Raw genomic sequence first — 17,816 nt, forward strand, 5'->3', positions numbered from 1 at the left:
GATTGACTGGTAAATCTGCAAATAACAAGTATTCTCTAATGAACTTTTGATCATTTAATATACTCAGAACCTGAATCAGAGTGTTTTTCCATGTCAGAACCAAAACAGCACTATGTAATGTTACTTTTAGAAAAAAAAACATGCTTCTCTCATCTGGGCAAAATTCCACTAAGGTAGAATTTGAAAAATACACAGGTATAGGCTGTATTCAAGTTTTTTAACACCATCTGTTCTAAATTTTGTTCACTGTGCATCATAAAAAATGCCTATAGGCTATGCTACAGTTTGTAAACACCATATGCTCTAAAATCTATTCACTGTACATCATCCAAGTACTAAAACACACACACACACTCTATATGCAGATCTAAAAGCGTATTTTAACTGATTTAGATAAAAATGGTTACTATGCAGAATGACCAGTAAAATGTTAATTATCATTCATGATAGGTCTGGTGCACTGAATCCACCGCCAAACATTAATACATCTGAACTCTGATTATTTGACCGTCTGAACTCTGATCATTTGACCATCTGAACCGCCGATCATTTGCACAGTTGATATAATCAGTCTGAGATAAACCTAGATTCACGGCAAGCCTTAACTCCGGGCCATATTCCACTTCAGTACCATGATGCATTACACTGACAGAGGCCATTTCCCGGATCCAAACATCGGGGGTTGGGAATTGCGTACTCCGTACATACTTATCAGAGGAAGATAATCAGCTGTGCCGGGGTTTCCGTGATAGAGCCCACATGAAGTCCCTGTCGCCCATCATCCAGTCGACTCAGCCCTTCTCCCTTCACCAGCCAAACGCAGTGGGCCTCCACGGATTGAGAAATTGCACACTCCTCACAAATGTGTGTGTGTGTCACAAGGGCTGACGCCGGCTATGTCCACTGCAACTTGCATAAATCCAGAATGCACTTGCGTTTGATCAACTCTCGGCTTGACCCTGATATACAGCACCTTAATTCAAACTGGAGAGTGACTCAGCTTTGCTGAAGAGAAGGCATATTCTGATTGCGGCATATTTAAACTCACGTGCCAGATAGCGCTTAATGGTAAGATAACAAACCCAGGGTGCCTGGGTGTTAGTGTGGGCGAGCTTAGGGTAATGTGATATTCTGTGGCACGTCTGTGAGGAGGATGTCCTCAAACAGAGAGTCATTTGTGCTGATTGGCGTCATTATTGAGACCATGCTAAAATAAGGCATTTCTATCTGGAGCACAATTCACCCACTGACACTCAACTCCCACTGTCTATCTCCCCTCCCTCCCCCCCATATCCTGTCCTCTTTCTCACCTCCTCTTTAACCCAGGTCTATAACAGGTCTAGACAAGGATTCAGATCTGGTTCACATGGAAGCACACACCCCTGACGGACGTGAGTAGCGCGACGCACACACTCATGTATAGAACGATGTATACTGTACGTTCTTTATACACACATGCAAAGAGACACACACACCACACGCTGGCGCTCCAACACGCGCACACAAGTACACACACCTCTGTCTCATTTCTGCTCTCTTGTCACACACAAATAGAGCAGAGAAAGGCTCCCACACCCGCAGTCCAATTACCAGTTCTCAAACGAAGAGAAGAGAAGGAGAGGGAGGGAGAGAGAGGGGGGGGAGAGAGAGAGAGAGAGAGAGAGGACGTCTGCAAAGGAATAAATTCCACCCTGGTTTAAGAGCGTTATGTCCCAGGGGAGTGACAGTGGATTACCCCCCTGATAAATGCAGTGCATGATACTTGATTAATATGGCCTCTCCCCCTCATCCCTCTCACTCAGGGAACATCGTCTCCCTTTCCAGGGCTCGGGTGTGAGAAAAGAGCTTTACACATTAAATTCATTACTGTAATTATTATATGATTACATAATATATTATATAACTCCCCTTGGCCATTCAAGGTTCTCAAAGGTGAAAATGTGCCGTTGTATTCTAGCTGTCTTCCATTGTTGTTCCCGGGGCCCCCCTAGCGGGGATTTTAACATCCGCTGTTTTATAGACATTAGCAGCGGTCGAAAGGTATGGAAGGTATGAAAGGTCACCAATACAGTTCTGACAAATGGAACTGCTCTGCATAATGGAGTACAATTGTGTTTTCGAACTCTATAAATCGATCAAATATTAGCCGTGTATCTTCTATTTTCTGATGCAATCACAAACATGCTTTCAAGTTCAGACAGTTTCCGTTCATTTCCTGGCCTCATTTCCGCTCATTTCCCGTATCCTGGAATAAGCTTGAATGGTCCTCAGTTGTAATTATCCCGGAGATAAACTAACCTCCCTTTACTTGGTCTTACAGGAGTACAGTATGTTACATGTCGGGCTTTATCATGCTCAGAGCCCAACAGGAACTACCCATTCCCTGGGTACATTGACATCAGCTCGCTGGTGGTCCAAGATGACTATATGTTCATTCAGGTAAGGTCATGTCTCAGGACATGCTCATTTCTTTTAGCATATTGTACATAGATGACGACACATTGCACAAGATCCACAGAATTACCTTGAATGATGTGTGCATATGTTCTGTATTACACACGGCTTAGTTTGGCTCAAATTGGGAAGCGATTTGCATCTTGTTCGTCTTCCACCGCAATGAATTAGCATGATAGATCCAAATGTAGCTCAGAACAAACAGAATCAATTGGGATACATTTTTATGTTGACACACGTGAATGGCAGTATCCTTCCGATCCTTGACCAGTTGCTATGCATGAAATTTAAATTTGTTCTGTTTCCCTCATTTCTACATTCAAAAACAAGAGACATGCTCCCTATAAAGTGGCTCCATACATCATGCCGGGAAAAGCAGATTGTGACATATGTAAAATATTTAACCTCCGTTTGTGAGTTTGCATTCGCACAGTATTCTGATTCAAATGTGAGACCAAGGGAGCTTTCTGTTCCTCCACACCAGTCGCCTAGTATGTCATATTAATCCTCATTTGTGCCAGACATAGAAATCTGAAATGTTAATGTGCTGAATTATAAGTAGTGCTGGAGCAATTTTGAGGGTATGTACCAAAGTCCCTATCACCGCCTGAATATTATTTACTTTGACATTGTGCAAATGAGGATGCATGCGTTTAAAATTCAACAGGACAAAATAAATAATTATCCACCAATTCAGCCCAGAGTGAGTTTCTGTCTCATGCAAATGTAACTCCATTGGCCTACCTATACTTGTTTGAAATACTTCAGTGGGAGAGTTAAAGATGTGTTTCCGAATTAACAAGGGCCAGTCTTTTTCAAGAGAAGCTCCTGGTCCTGACAAAAAAATAAATACATATACATATACATATATATATATATATATATATATACATATATATATATATATATATATATATATATATATATATATATATATAATATATAATTGGAGCCATGAGTTTTCCCTTGATGAAATTGCCTTACTAGGAATGTAAGGAACTTCAGTAGCCTATGTCACGGGGTCATGAGAACGAACACTACAGATGAAGCCTTGCACAAACTTGTGTAGCAGCCTTCACTGACCCAGAATTATTCAGTTTAATGCCTCATGTTTAGGAAAGACTCCGGGCCTACAATATTGGCTTCATCCTGCTAGAATAACGGTTAGAAAAGATAGATCTGTGGTCTACAGCATCCCTCAACCAGGTTTGACCATGCTCATATGTCTCCATAAGTAAACCCACAAGCACTCAACCTAAACCTCTGACCGCCTCTTCAATTTAGGGAACCTACAATGTTTTCCCTTGTTGTACTAGAGCCGAACAGATTCTGCGAAAGGCTTGAAAGAAAAATCTATCATCCCAATTTTTCTTTAAGTTCAAACCGCCCCTGGTTACTCTTCATCGATTTTGAGCTTCTTCACTCAATTGCATGTGGGACCATTTCTGGCGAGCACTCACTGTTCCCACTGCTCCTCCCTCCTCAACTCTTTCTTTCTCACTCTCTCGTTTTCTCCCTCCTCTTCCAGCCCTCCACCCCTTCAATTGAACAGAGCACTTAGAAGCGCACTAAGAGGCCTAATTAGTTCTGTCATAAAATAATGAGCCTATCTCTCCTCCCCCTTTTCCCTGGCCAGAAAGCCAGCAGCTTGTTCTGTGGATCAATTCTCGATTAATGAAATTACGAAAGAGGAAGTGGATTAAATAAATGCCTCCCTAGCGCTGATCTAGGACAATCCCACTTTTGTTGCTGTAGCTCCCCCCCAAAAAAATAATCCTATCTTAATAGCCTTTGTAGCTTCCATGCTCTAGTGACACGTTTCTAACACTTTCTTCCCCTCTTGCTGTGTTTATACTGCATAGGCTACCAGTGGCTAACAGCCCAAGTATTTGCTTGCAGAGGCATTGGTATCATTAACGATGACTTTCCAAAGACAGGCCAGTGAGCATTGCTTGGGAGAGTTAAAGATTTCTCTTGACAGAGAATAATGAGGCTATTGATCGTCCCTACAAGATATTTACCAAAGTCTACCTCCAAAACCACAAAGGGCATCGACAACAGGAAAGGACGGGAGAGAGGGACTGTCCGCTGGGGTGCCGGACCCAAGATTTTATCCGGGTCTCATCAATAGAAATGTCTGAAAATAGCTACTTGGATTCGTTATGCATCCATTTTCGTCCATAACCGCGGGATCTACAGTTACGCATGGTTACAAGATGAGTAATGATTGATACATGCTTTAAGGTTTTCGATAACGACGTCACCAACGGAAATGTAGATTTGAGGGTTCAATTTGTGTTTACAGCAAGGACTGAAAAGGCCGCAGCTCAGTGAATAGTACAAATGACCCCTTTGTGGATACCCATTGTCCTGGCTTAATGTGTTCCAGGTTACGACAGCGGGACGGGCCAGCTACTATGTGTCCTACAAGAGAGAACCATTCCTCCAAATTAAACTGCCCAAATACTCCTTACCTAAGGTAAGCAACATTTGTTTCGCCATGATAAGCACCCTCAGCTGATGCAGAGATCAATAATTCTGATTAAATAAAATTGACCAACCATTTTCCCCTGTTTCACCCCTCCAGTAAAAGAATATATAAATGAATGCACAAGGTACTGAACCCTAGTACTCATGGGCCTATATTTTATGATGTGTAGAGTAGGTAGGCATAAATGGCGTCAAAGGTTCAGTATGCACAGCAGAGCTGATGTGTGATACTCCACAGCTTGTTCCGACCTTAACACATACAGTGGGGAGAACAAGTATTTGATACACGGCTGATTTTGCAGGTTTTCCCACTTACAAAGCATGTAGAAGTCTGTAATTTTTATCATGGGTACTCTTCAACTGTGAGTGATGGAATCTAAAACACTTTAGATCACAATCACATTGTATGATTTTTAAGTAATTAATTAGCATTTTATTGCATGACATAAGTATTTGATACATCAGAAAATCAGAACTTAATATTTGGTACAGAAACCTTTGTTTGCAATTACAGAGATCATACGTTTCCTGTAGCTCTTGACCAGGTTTGCACACACTGCAGCAGGGATTTTGGCCCACTCCTCCATACAAACCTTCTCCAGATCCTTCAGGTGTCGGGGCTGTCGCTGGGTAATATGGACTTTCAGCTCCCTCCAAAGACTTTCTATTGGGTTCAGGTCTGGAGACTGGCTAGGCCACTCCAGGACCTTGAGATGCTTCTTACTGAGCCACTCCTTAGTTGTACTGGCTGTGTGTTTCGGGTCGTTGTCATGCTGGAAGACCCAGCCACGACCCATTTTCAATGCTCTTACTGATGGAAGGAGGTTGTTGGCCATGATCTCGCGATAAATGGCCCCATCCATCCTCCCCTCAATAACGTGCAGTCATCCTGTCCCCTTTGCAGAAAAGCATCCCCAAAGAACGATGTTTCCACCTCCATGCTTCACAGTTGGGATGGTGTTCTTGGGGTTGTACTCATCCTTCTTCTTCCTGCAAACACGGCGAGTGGAGTTTGCACCAAATAGCTCTATTTTTGTCTCATCAGAGCACATTCCTCCCATTCCTCTTCTGGATCATCCAGATGGTCATTGGCAAACTTCAGACGGGCCTGGACATGTGCTGGATTGAGCAGGGGGACCTTGCGTGCGCTGCAGGATTTTAATCCATGACGGCGTAGTGTGTTAATGGTTTTCTTTGAGACTGTGGACCCAGCTCTCTTCAGGTCATTGACCAGGTCCTGCCGTGTAGTTCTGGGCTGATCCCTCACCTTCCTCATGATCATTGATGCCCCACGAGGTGAGATCTTGCATGGAGCCCCAGACTGAGGCAGATTGACCGTCATCTTGAACTTCTTCCATTTTCTAATAATTGCGCCAACAGTTGTTGCCTTCTCACCAAGGTGCCTTTTATACAGATAACGAGTTGAAACCGGTGCAGTTAATACAGGTAATGAGTGGAGAACAGGAGGGCTTCTTAAAGAAAAACTAACAGGTCTGTGAGAGCCGGAATTCTTACTGGTTGGTAGGTGATCAAATACTTATGTCATGCAATAAAATGCAAATTAATAATAAAAAATGTGAATTTCTGGATTTTTGTTTTAGATTTTGCTCTCACAGTTGAAGTGTACCTATCATAACAATTAGAGGCCTCTACATGCTTTATATGTAGGAAAACCTGCAAAATCGGCCAGTGTATCAAATACTTGTTCTCCACCGTGTACAAAGCACTATTTCATCTGAAATCCTCTAACCACCTCCCCCCCTACCCCCCCTCCAACAACAGGACCTCCACATCGTGAGCACCGATGAGCACCAGGTCTTTGCGGCAGTCCAAGAGTGGAACCAGAACGACACCTACAACCTGTACCTCTCTGATACCCGGGGCATCTTCTTCACCCTTGCCTTGGAAAACGTCAAGACCACCCGCGGCCTGGGTGGCAACCAGATGCTCGACCTGTACGAGGTATGCGTTCAGGTTTTATGGATCGGGGGTTAACTGTCGCTTTTGGAATGTGCGCGTTTGGGATAACGTCGTCTGGACCTCTGCGATCGGTACAATGCGGAGTGGATCTCAGACAGGCACGAACTGGCATCGCCAACTTCGCCTCTGCCAGAGTGGTGGCAGACCTCTGTGGCGTTTTGGGGACTTCGGTCGCCTGTGACATGAAGTCTCGCTGAGGACAACGTTCCTTGGAAAGACACTGGGTCGGGTTCAGACTGCAGGGGGATATCACACAGATTTTCTCTCTCCCTTGACATCCTCTTTGCGATCACGGCCTTGTTGATTTCCCACCGGGTTTGGGGGCGGTCGAAAGCCTCGCCAGGCCTTTCAACCACGATTGGGCTTGCAGACACCTGACTTCTCACGAGGAGTCACTACAGCATACCAAGGCAAGGCAGCCATGTCCAGCACCCCCCTACACCACCTACTTTTGATGGAGCGCAACCAATTGGCCCCCTCTTGACGAACCCCTGAGTTCTGCCAGAATGCCGTGACCAAGATAATGGAAGTTATGGGTTTTACCAACAGACTACAGTCGTGCAATCTGGCCCCACTTTAAATCACAATCTCCTATTTACACTGAACTCAAACCAATAGAGTGTTTGCACGTGTCTTTATCATTGTCACTTCTAAGGACATCACATTGGCAGACGTGAAGGTATTGTCGACTGAATGCCTGGTGAGGTCACACAGGTAGCATCACTGACAACACTGACAACATGAGTCATAAACACATAGGAAGCCAGTTCGATGCCAACAGTGTTTTCTCCTGCGTACCAAACAAAACAGCCGATATTGCTTCTGGGGGGGGGGGGGTGCCATGGGGACCCCGCTCCTTCGGGAAGCGGACTGCTCATTTGACCTTTAAATGGAGCAAGACTTTGCTGACAAGGTACTGAAATACCAGCCCCTCCCTCGTGTTCCGCCTGAGTGGCCTTGGATGTCAGTGCAGGCTGTGCGGTTCGGGTGTTTGGCAGCCTAGGCCACGTACACAGGCCGGCTGTGCGTGGCCTTCAGTTTGCAGGTCTACTGAAATCAAAAGCAAAGAGGCTAGCGAAGGCACCGCTCCGTGTCAGCGGTCACGGGCAGCCCTGTTGTGTGGAGAAGAAGGTGCTGTTTGTATCCTTGAGTGTCGGCGCGCAACACGACCTCTGTGATGTTAGAATCCCATTTCAATGTAAATTGGATTTGTGGATTCAAATAAAGAATTTCAAACTGTACACGTAGGATGACACCCACCACCGACCCTACCAGACTGGTAATAGTCTTGTTAGCGCATTCCCTGGTCCTCACATTAACATTCAACGCACGCCACCCACCATCTCTCCCCTTCTTTCTCTGGGATGATTCCCCGGTTCATCACCCGGGCCCTGGCAGTTGTGATGAGGGGATCCAGAGGGGGGAGACCTGGGCCTGATCTTCAAAGTCAGCAGGGGCTGATCTTCAAAGTCACAGTGGAAGCCATTAAGATGACTTCCACTGTGGATCCTTCCAGCGCGACTGTTTCGCGCATTACAAAGACGGGCCTGGGGTTCAATGCGACGGCCGCACCCAGTAGGCAATACCGGTTGGAAGGAACGTTTATCCAGTTTCATGTCGAATTTGATGAGCATTCGTACAGTTTCGCCCCCAGGGTGAGCATGCATGACAAACTATGCGTAAACTAAATTGATGCTCTTTGTATTGCATCGTCATATCTTTTAGTGGAGACAGGCTATTTCTTTAAAAATGTTCTCCCGAATATGACAATATAGTTTCGAACGTTTACATGCCACCTGCAGCCTTTACATTTATAGTTTACTCTTTAATCGAAACAATTATTATTGAATGCATTATTCAGTTTTTCCTATCGATCTACAGTAGCTACTTCACAGAAATGTGAAATGTTCCAAAGGACCCAGATGATAAAAAATTGGCATGTATTGATTGTCTTTGTCTCTATACCCACTAGTTCATATTTTGACTCTAAAGCTATGAAACTCCCATATCTGGCGCACATACGATGAGTTTATGCCTTCCCTTCACCTGACTATAACACAGAGCACAAGGAAGGCTATCCACCACAATTTGCGTAACCCTATGCTGAATCGCCAGGATCATCAACATGGTCACAAGCATGCAGTAGTACTGCTAAGCCGTGAGTTAGACCACTGCGCCCACGTGAGATCACCTTGCAAAACTCTGTAATCCATAGATCCTTTCAAATCGCTCAAGTTAAAAGCAGTCAGTAATGAGACCGGACCAATCAGAATATCTCTAAATCACTCGGAAAGCCATTCTGGTCTGCCTTTAGCTTATTCAGTTCCATTATATTGTGTTCTAGAGCTCAAACACCCAACCCAACCTGATGTTCTTGTCTTTAAAACTTTAGAGAATTCTTTACTGAAAACGCTGGCTTCCAGATGCAACATTTGTTTCTTATGTTACTATACTGGCCGATTGCTGGATCTTCCTGTTAGGTGTCACCGTATTCAGACCAGGTAGAGAGCTTGTATGTATATTTGCAGCATTGCAAATCTGAAGACAATCTGTAGAAAAAAAAAAAAAGTCATTATGTTGTTCTTCAAATTGAGGACGTTGCAATTACACAAATGTTGTAGCCTGAAAATGGGCCTTTTATAAGATGATTAATTGAGTCATATCAGGAGCATTTCCTATGCTGCATTTCCAGATTAACACTAAACAAATACAAGAGTTATGTCCATAGCCAATTGCTCAACAGAGTTGATAAATTTAGAATAGAGTCTGCATCAACACCATGCAAGGTTGAAATGGATTTACACATTCTGTACTGCCCATTTGACACAACGTTAGTACATTCATTAGTACACAGTACATTAGGTCCACACAAAACAAACCATCTTAATTGTTTAGTAATTAAGTCAGACACATCCAACCTTTTATAAATGAGACAGATCATTTTGGAGCGCACTAATAGAATGTGCATTGTGCTAAAGGTACACGATGAGGGTTTATCTAGTAGGTAGCTATAGTCATTGACTCTACACAATCATCAAGTCCTAGTCGTAGAGCGAATGTGGATTTAATGAGAACCAAGGCGAAACATAGAATCCCCCAAAAAAGGAGCAAAGGCCTCTGAACAAAAATGCAAACGAGATCAGGCAGGCAAGAGTACACAGGGCAGTGGGCTGAGAAAAAGGGTCACAGGGCAGGCAAAAGGGTCCAAACACAGGTAAATCTATACAGAAAGTATTCACAGACTTGGAAAAAACACACAGGGTTGAAAAAACAAACAATGTCCAACAACGGAGAACAGCAAACCCAGAACTAATATAGAGGGATCTAACGAGACACATGCATAAACAATAATGACAAAAGGATAGGCTACGTTCAAAAGCAAAGGATGAAAACAGAACAGAACAGGCTACATTCAAGAACAAACGCAAAACCAGAACCAAACAAAGCAAAGCTTCACAGTAGCCAAAAGCAGTGCCCATTTTTCACCACATACCATGCTTCTAAGTGCAGGGGTTTCTAACCGGTTCAACGGAAGGGCTGTTTGTTTTTTGCAATAAATTGGTTCCCTGTTCAGGGAAACAACCAGGTGAAGGTAGAAACTAATCAATTAGCGACCTTATTAGTCAAGGAGAGAGCGAAAGTTGTAGACATTCGGCCCTCCATGGAACCGGTTTGACACCTCTGGTCTAGTGCTTCAGTTTCTGATGGCAGGCAAACAGAGCAATTGCTAAATAATCATTAGAAAACACTACCAGTATTGAAGCAGCTATTCTTCTTGGGGTCCATGCAAAACAAGAAACATGATAAGAAGTACATACTGTAAATGCAAAAAATATTATAATCATACAATTTACGTAAAAAAGAAACATAGGCTCATTATAATGGCAACAATGCAGCCATACATTTTTCCCAAATACGTTTTCTAAGCAGGTCCTAATGTCCTGACAAGAACAGTCCTGCAAACAAAGGAGAGAATCATACATCAGCAACAACCTAACTCAATGTTTTGAAAACCTACTAACGCTATTGTACAAATAATTAACTAAATGTTCTAAAAATCAATTTTTTGTTTTGGGAAAATATGCTACAAAATTTGACTGTGCAATGCTTGTGTGTGTGTGTGTGTTTGTTTATCTACACTTACTCTATGCACTGAAGATATAATTCTGACCAAAGTACTTCTTAAGAGTCCTGTGTATTGCTGTGACATACCCTGGAGTGGGCTTTGAAGACCCAGGGGCCCCAAAGACTCTGAGAGAGGAATCATTTACTAAGTACTTTGAGCTCAACAGGGAACAGAGAGAGTGAGTGAAATCAACAGTCTTTTACTCTTTTCCCTGGTCCCTTCAAATTATTCATTGCCTCTCCTCAGCATCCTCACACTTTTTCTCTTTTCCTTTCTCCCTCTCTCGCTTGCTCCCTCTCTTTCTTTCGCCCTCTTTGTTTTTCCCTCTAAATGATACTAATCACCGGAATAATTTTTTTCTTCTTCTTGGTATATCCTGATGGGATTATTTTCAGTGTCTTGACAGTGTTTAACACGATCAAAAACCATTCTCCTCCCTCTCCAAGCCAAGTTAAAGTTGCCATTTGGCGTTACAATAGGCATTGCATTCAATCAACCTCATAGAGTAATAAACTTCATCAACACGGAAGATTACAAAATGTCCTCACATTCAGTACACAGTCAGTACTCAGCGCTAGGCCTTCAAATCAAAATACAGCCCCGATAATGAAATACCTCATAGCTATAAATAGCTTTTGAACGAGTGAGCGGTTGGAAGGTGAATGAGTGAGCGTTCGGAAGGAGCCATGCCCCCCCCGAGCCTCCAACTGTGATTCAGTGGTGGATCCATATCTGTGATAGATTGAGGAAAACTTCATTATTGCATATTGAAAAAGCAGGCCGTGTGGACTGAGGGAAGTCTGGTTTCTCAGGGCTCATTTATCATTACTACGGGTGGTGTTACTGCGCTGAAAGCTGTTGTGTTGTTCGTCTCACCTATGCCGAGTGATCAACGTGAACTGTCAGTCCGTAACTGTTAATGACAAATGGAACGGTGGATGTATTGTTTTTCGTTGGCGTAGATGTTTCCGCATAATGTAGGTCCATGTGTAATAATACTAGATGACAGTTGCACATGTATCTGCATATACAACGGGGTAACTCGCGTTGTTATTTAGTTGAGGTCAGCAATCATCATTCTGTTTAAGTACGGCTTCAGTTTTAATATAGTCAGATAGCTTGCAGGTTATACACTGTGGCTCTTGCTGGGATCCAGATGTGCCAAGGGCCATGTGTTCACTCTGAATTTTTAACATTCCTGTCATTTTACTCTCTCATCCTGAGCCACATACAGCCAAAAACTCTGAAATGTCTTGCTCAAGAACACGGCAGATGTTTTACATTGACGGCATAGGACAACTTCTCAGTTACTGGCCCAGTGCTTACTTGGCTACCTGCTACCATCCAAGGTAGCATCTCCATCAACAGTACGGTACCACCCACAATCTCTGCCATCACAAACCTCCAGCTAATACAAAAGGCTATCCTGGAATGGAGACCTCAGTCTCATTCCCGTCAGCAGAGGTGGAGTGCTGGTGGGTACCAGGGGGAGGTATGATTGTGAAAGGACAATAAATAATTACTGCCATGATTGACACGCCTGGTCACGGCAGGGAGGGGCCCCCGACGCTCATTAGTCTCGTCCACCACGGCCCTCCACGTTTCTATGACGATGTCAAACGCGGTGCCCATTAGTGCCACTTATACTGGAAGGGCCCATGAGGCCCCTCAGGAAGTGGGATACTTCTGGAGGCCCTCAGTGTCTGCTGCAGTATGGATTATATTTAAAGGCATGCTTTGAGATTTTCTATAATCAGGCCCTTTAGCTACTTTCCCAGACCCAGATTATAACTTGTGGATATAACATGCATGTCTCTGAAAGGGTTTTAGGACGCTGCTACCTAGCACTAGCGCGATGACTAGAAGGTCACAGATTGTGTTAGAAGTCCCCATGCACTGTCCCGTCACAGTGAATTCAGAGACATAAATATGATGTCCAGTTCATCTGAGTAAAAGTGCCTCGTTGCCAAAATCCCCAAGTATCCCTTTAAAGTGTGGTCGTTGGGTTTCCCCAATCATACTTTAATCCTAGCCGGGCATGCAGGAAGCTGACAAGAGAGGCAAGGAGCTGTGACTTTTCTATCTCTTTTTTTTCTCTTTCTCCATGTCTGGCAATTTGTGTCATGTCGAGGTGTCAGTTTAACGATTCAAACGGGCGGTGTTGTACAGTGGTCGCAACAGTGAAGGGCGGTTGACAGTGATGCAATTAAAAGGAAACAGTTAAAAAAATAAGACTGGCGGGGTTACAGTCGGACTCCCTCAAGGGTATACATTTACTTAGCGTTTGAAGAAGTGAATTTCCAAAGAAAGCCATGTCATCTTTTTCTGTGGTTAAATAGTCTTGTTTTGTGTCTGTTTCAGCCTTGTTCTTTGTTTCTCCCTAGGTAGCAGGTATCAAAGGCATGTTGATTGCTAACAAAAGGCTGGATAACCAGGTCAAGACTTACATCACCTACAACAAGGGCCGTGATTGGAGGCTACTGCAGGCACCGGGGTCGGACCTGGCTGGAAATGATATTCACTGTATACTGGTGAGCTTTAGTGGATCTAACAAGTTCATTGTTGCTGTACGTAATCAAGAACTTTCTGAACCTCTATTGGTGATTAACTGAATCCAGACTAAGCCCATTCAAGGACTGCAAAAGCATACCCAAAGGAGAATCTCCAATAATCACTAACTTTGTCAAGGAATATGCGCTCCTCAAACTTCACCAAATGAAATTGGGATGATATTTTCAGAATACAATCTGTTTTTTGAAGGTCATAACATGGTACACAATTGGATGACGTAGTTATATAAAAAAAACATTTTGACCTGTGATTACCACTTTCAAAACCCCTGGCTGAAAGTATTGGAGTGCATCTACAGTGTTCACCAATGATAACATTTACAATAGGTTACATCAGACACTCAGGGGAATTTGTTTAATCATCTTAATGGAAAGGGAATTACTTTACGTAATCACATTGAAAGCTGGGTTGAACACTGGGTAGGACTATGGCACTTGCAAGGCAACACCTCAAGTCTGGGTTCCAATACACTGTTTTGAAAATACAAAACTTGACACCTTGTAATAAATTATTTGCATATATGTTAATAGTAATGTATTTCTTAGAACACTGAAACTTTGAAATATATGTATTATAATAACCAAACATTTGAAATACCCTGAAACACATCAACATAATTATATGAATAGTAGTAAATATTTAAAATGCCCGAAAATAAAGTAAATAATCTAAATAAATGTATTATCAAATAGTTTATAGTAGCAAACACTATACCATTGTTTTGGTAAACTGCTGAGTGTTGGGACAAGTGAAAAGGCATCATATTATCCCAGGCTATTTTGTACAATGATTAATTAGTTGCAAAGAGTTAGACACAGTCCACACTGGACAAGGTTTCTACTGAGCACCTACAGTGGCTATAGAATGTTTACATTATTTTGAACTGGGGCTACTTGGGTAGCTTTTCTGGAATCTTTAGACCACATAATTATACTATTTACTGAAAATATTTTCTCTCATATGGTTCAAAAGGATGTAGTGCTTGCAATGATATCAGAATATCAGATCAGTTCAGAAGCAACTAGAGCATCTGACCTGTAACAGAACAGTTGCTAGACTGAATCCCTGAGCCAGCATTGAGGAAATCTGTCATCTTGTTCCTGAGTGAAGTTTAGTTAACACTAATTGCTCCCAGGTCACTGCTGAAAATAAGTACTCAGTCCGACTTGCTCCGTAAAATGCATGCCAACATATCACAAGTATTGTAAAAGTTATTAATCGGCAATTTGTCTTTATTCCATAATTCAGTTTCAGAAAATAAAGATGCTACAAAAATATACGAATACAGCAGATGTTAGCTATGCAGACACATTAGTTAGCTTAAACATTGAACACAGTCGTGTTGGCAGCTAATATTTGCTAAGTTGCTAGCAGGCTAAAATGCATTTCTAAACTGAACTGTGCATGCGAAATGGCAATTTCTTTTTAACATTTATTTAACCTGGTTTGCCACTTTTCCAAGGGGGACCTAGCTAATTTGAACATCACACTTGGTTTAATACTTGCCATCATTCAAAATACATGTGTAGAATGTGTCTACAATTGTTCCATCTTTGTGACAAAACACCAATTGGATAGAATTAGCATTGACTATTAATCCACCAAAATATGTTATAAGTACTATGTCAGGCTAGGTCTAGTGAAAATAGACACTTTTCAAATCACCAGCATTGCATTTTAATGTGTATGTGTCACGAGTAGTTAAAAAATTAAGACACAAATAAATATACAAGTAGACAAATTGAAAAGATATTGTGAATGTGTTTTTTTCTATATTTAAAGTTAAGTTCATCACACAGTTTGACATGCTATGTAGTGATCAATACAAACCACAACTGTGGTCTCTGGGGACACAATTCTAAACTATACCTGTGACTTTTAAACTATAACCGGTACAGTTCAATAAATCATGTTATAGGACTCATCTGTATTTGGTAAATCGAGAAACTCAAAACTCGACAATTAAATCCCCAAAATGCAATTTCTTTAAATCACAGTCTCATTTAGCCTTCACACATTTGACATTATTTTGAGAAATAATGTGCAGTACTGGTTGATGTGGAAAAAAGTATACATTTAATCTGCTTGCTCTGCCCTCTTATTTATCCTCATATTGACATGTTTGGCAACTTTGTTTGGCTACAAGTGGATCCCAAAACAATTTGACATGAACAGGTGGATTAATGACAAATGTCCAGCAAACAATAATGCAATTACAATAATTTCTTAAATTAATCATGTATGTTCAATTTTCTTTGAAACGTATATCTAACTACAACCCCATTTCCAAAAACGTTGCAATGATGTGCAAATAATTTATCCCTATATTTAATTGGAAATTGAATTTGATGCCAGCAACAAGTTGGGACAGCTGCATGTTTGCCACTGTGTTGCATCACCTTTTCTTTTAACAATACTGTGTAAGCATCTGGGAACTGAGGAGACCAATTGCTGTAGTTTTGAAAGTGAAATGTTTTCCCGTTCCTGCTTGGTATAGGATTTTGGGGTCTACTTTTTTGTCATATCTTTTGTTTCATGATGCGCCAAATTTTTTCAATGGGTGATAGGTCTGGACTGCAGGCAGGCCAGCATAGCAGCCGGACTCTTTTTCTATGGAGACATGCTGTTGTAATACGTGCAGAATGTGGTCTGTCATTGTCATACTGAAATAAGCAAGGCCTTGTCTGGATGGCAGCAAATGTTGCTCCAAGACCCGTATATTGTTTAGCTTTACTGTGATTTCCTGTTTATCACTTGCACCTTGTATTAAACCGCACCATTACTTTAATAGCTCTGTGTCTATACAAACCAGAGTATTAACCGCACCCATATATAAACCGCATTTCCGAAATTCCGCCAAACCCCTTCACCAAACGGTCCTCGTCAAATCCTGCCTTAGCAACCGGTCACTAATTGAAGAAGGTCTGTCAAGCCTTCATCGTTAAGGGCCAGAATGGTGAAACCATGTGCCTTCGCTACGGCACCTGCTGCAAATCCAACAGCAGGTAACCAAAAGGTTTTGGTGTGGGTCATTTACAGTGACTTCTCTTAGGTTGTGAAATTCTTTAATCAGCATTTATATATAATTATTCATTAGACAACAATGTTGTCTAACGCCGACGTTAAAGTTTTTGTGCTAATGTGACCACCAATACGACTAACTCGCTACTACAAGATTAGCTAGATAGCTAGCTACCTCTAATATTAGCTTGTTACATCGGGGCACTCGTAGGCTTAACTTGAATAGGTAACTTTCTGCTGAAGTTGATAGGATGATAAAAAAGTTCAATAATTGCTATATAAACAGAACTTACCCAGCAGTGCAAGAGCATGACTGGTCCACAAGGCTGTGCTGATCGCATTTGAGTTCATGGGGTTTCTCATTCTGTATGCTTGTTTCAATTATCGTGTCCTCTTGTTTATCCAAATGTTGTGAACATATCCTTCCACTGCATATTGCAATCCCTCTGGGCTTTTGCGAAAGGTCAATTATGACTCAGTGTTCATTAATTTTAAACATCTGTCATGGGGCAGTTCAACTCAGTCCATCTAAAATGAGAGAAGGTGACAGCGTTTTTGAATCTTGTTTATATATGGTTTCTTTGCATGGGAGCGTTTTAACTTGCATTTGTGGAACATACTGTGTTCACAGACAGTGGTTTTCAGAAGGGTTCCTGAGCCCATGCAGTGATGTCCACTCGGCTTTGGGCCATGCGTACAGAGATTTCTCTGGATTCTGTGAATCTTTTAATGATATCATGCACAGTAGATGAGGAGATCCCCAATCTCTTTGTAATTTTAAATTGAGAAACAATATTCTTAAATTGTTGCAATATTTGCTCATGCAGTCTTTCACAGAGTGGTGAACCCCTCCCCATATTTGCTTCTGAAAGACTCCCTGGGAAGCTCTTTTTACACACAATCATGTTACTTGTTGCAAATTAACCTAATTAGTTGTGAGATGTTCCACAAGATTTCTTCTTGGCATTACACAACTTTTCCAGTCTTTTCTTGCCTTGTTCCAGTTCATTTTTAAACGTGTTGCTGGCATCTCAGTTTCTACATTTGATATGTTGTCTTTGTACTATTTTCTATTGAATATAGGGTTTCAATGATTTGCATATCATTGCATTTTGTTTTTCTTTACATTTTACACAGCGTCCCACCTTTTTAGGAAACAGGGTTGAAGAAAGTG

The 17,816-nt window shown here is 42.0% G+C and overlaps 1 protein-coding gene across 3 annotated transcripts in view; it reads left to right on the plus strand.

Moving 5' to 3' along the window:
- sorcs3 (sortilin related VPS10 domain containing receptor 3) overlaps nucleotides 1–17,816 on the plus strand; it is a 212,391-nt gene that overhangs the window by 163,017 nt on the left and 31,558 nt on the right. For all 3 annotated transcript variants that reach the window (XM_020049430.3, XM_010873025.4, XM_020049431.3), the window contains exons 6-10: nucleotides 1,327–1,391; nucleotides 2,321–2,439; nucleotides 4,844–4,933; nucleotides 6,727–6,906; nucleotides 13,435–13,581. In XM_020049430.3, coding sequence (XP_019904989.2) covers nucleotides 1,327–1,391; nucleotides 2,321–2,439; nucleotides 4,844–4,933; nucleotides 6,727–6,906; nucleotides 13,435–13,581 — 601 coding nt within the window. The remainder of the gene's footprint in view (nucleotides 1–1,326; nucleotides 1,392–2,320; nucleotides 2,440–4,843; nucleotides 4,934–6,726; nucleotides 6,907–13,434; nucleotides 13,582–17,816) is intronic.

The sequence above is a fragment of the Esox lucius genome, chromosome 9, assembly GCF_011004845.1.
Source record: "Esox lucius isolate fEsoLuc1 chromosome 9, fEsoLuc1.pri, whole genome shotgun sequence".
Taxonomy (NCBI): domain Eukaryota; kingdom Metazoa; phylum Chordata; class Actinopteri; order Esociformes; family Esocidae; genus Esox; species Esox lucius.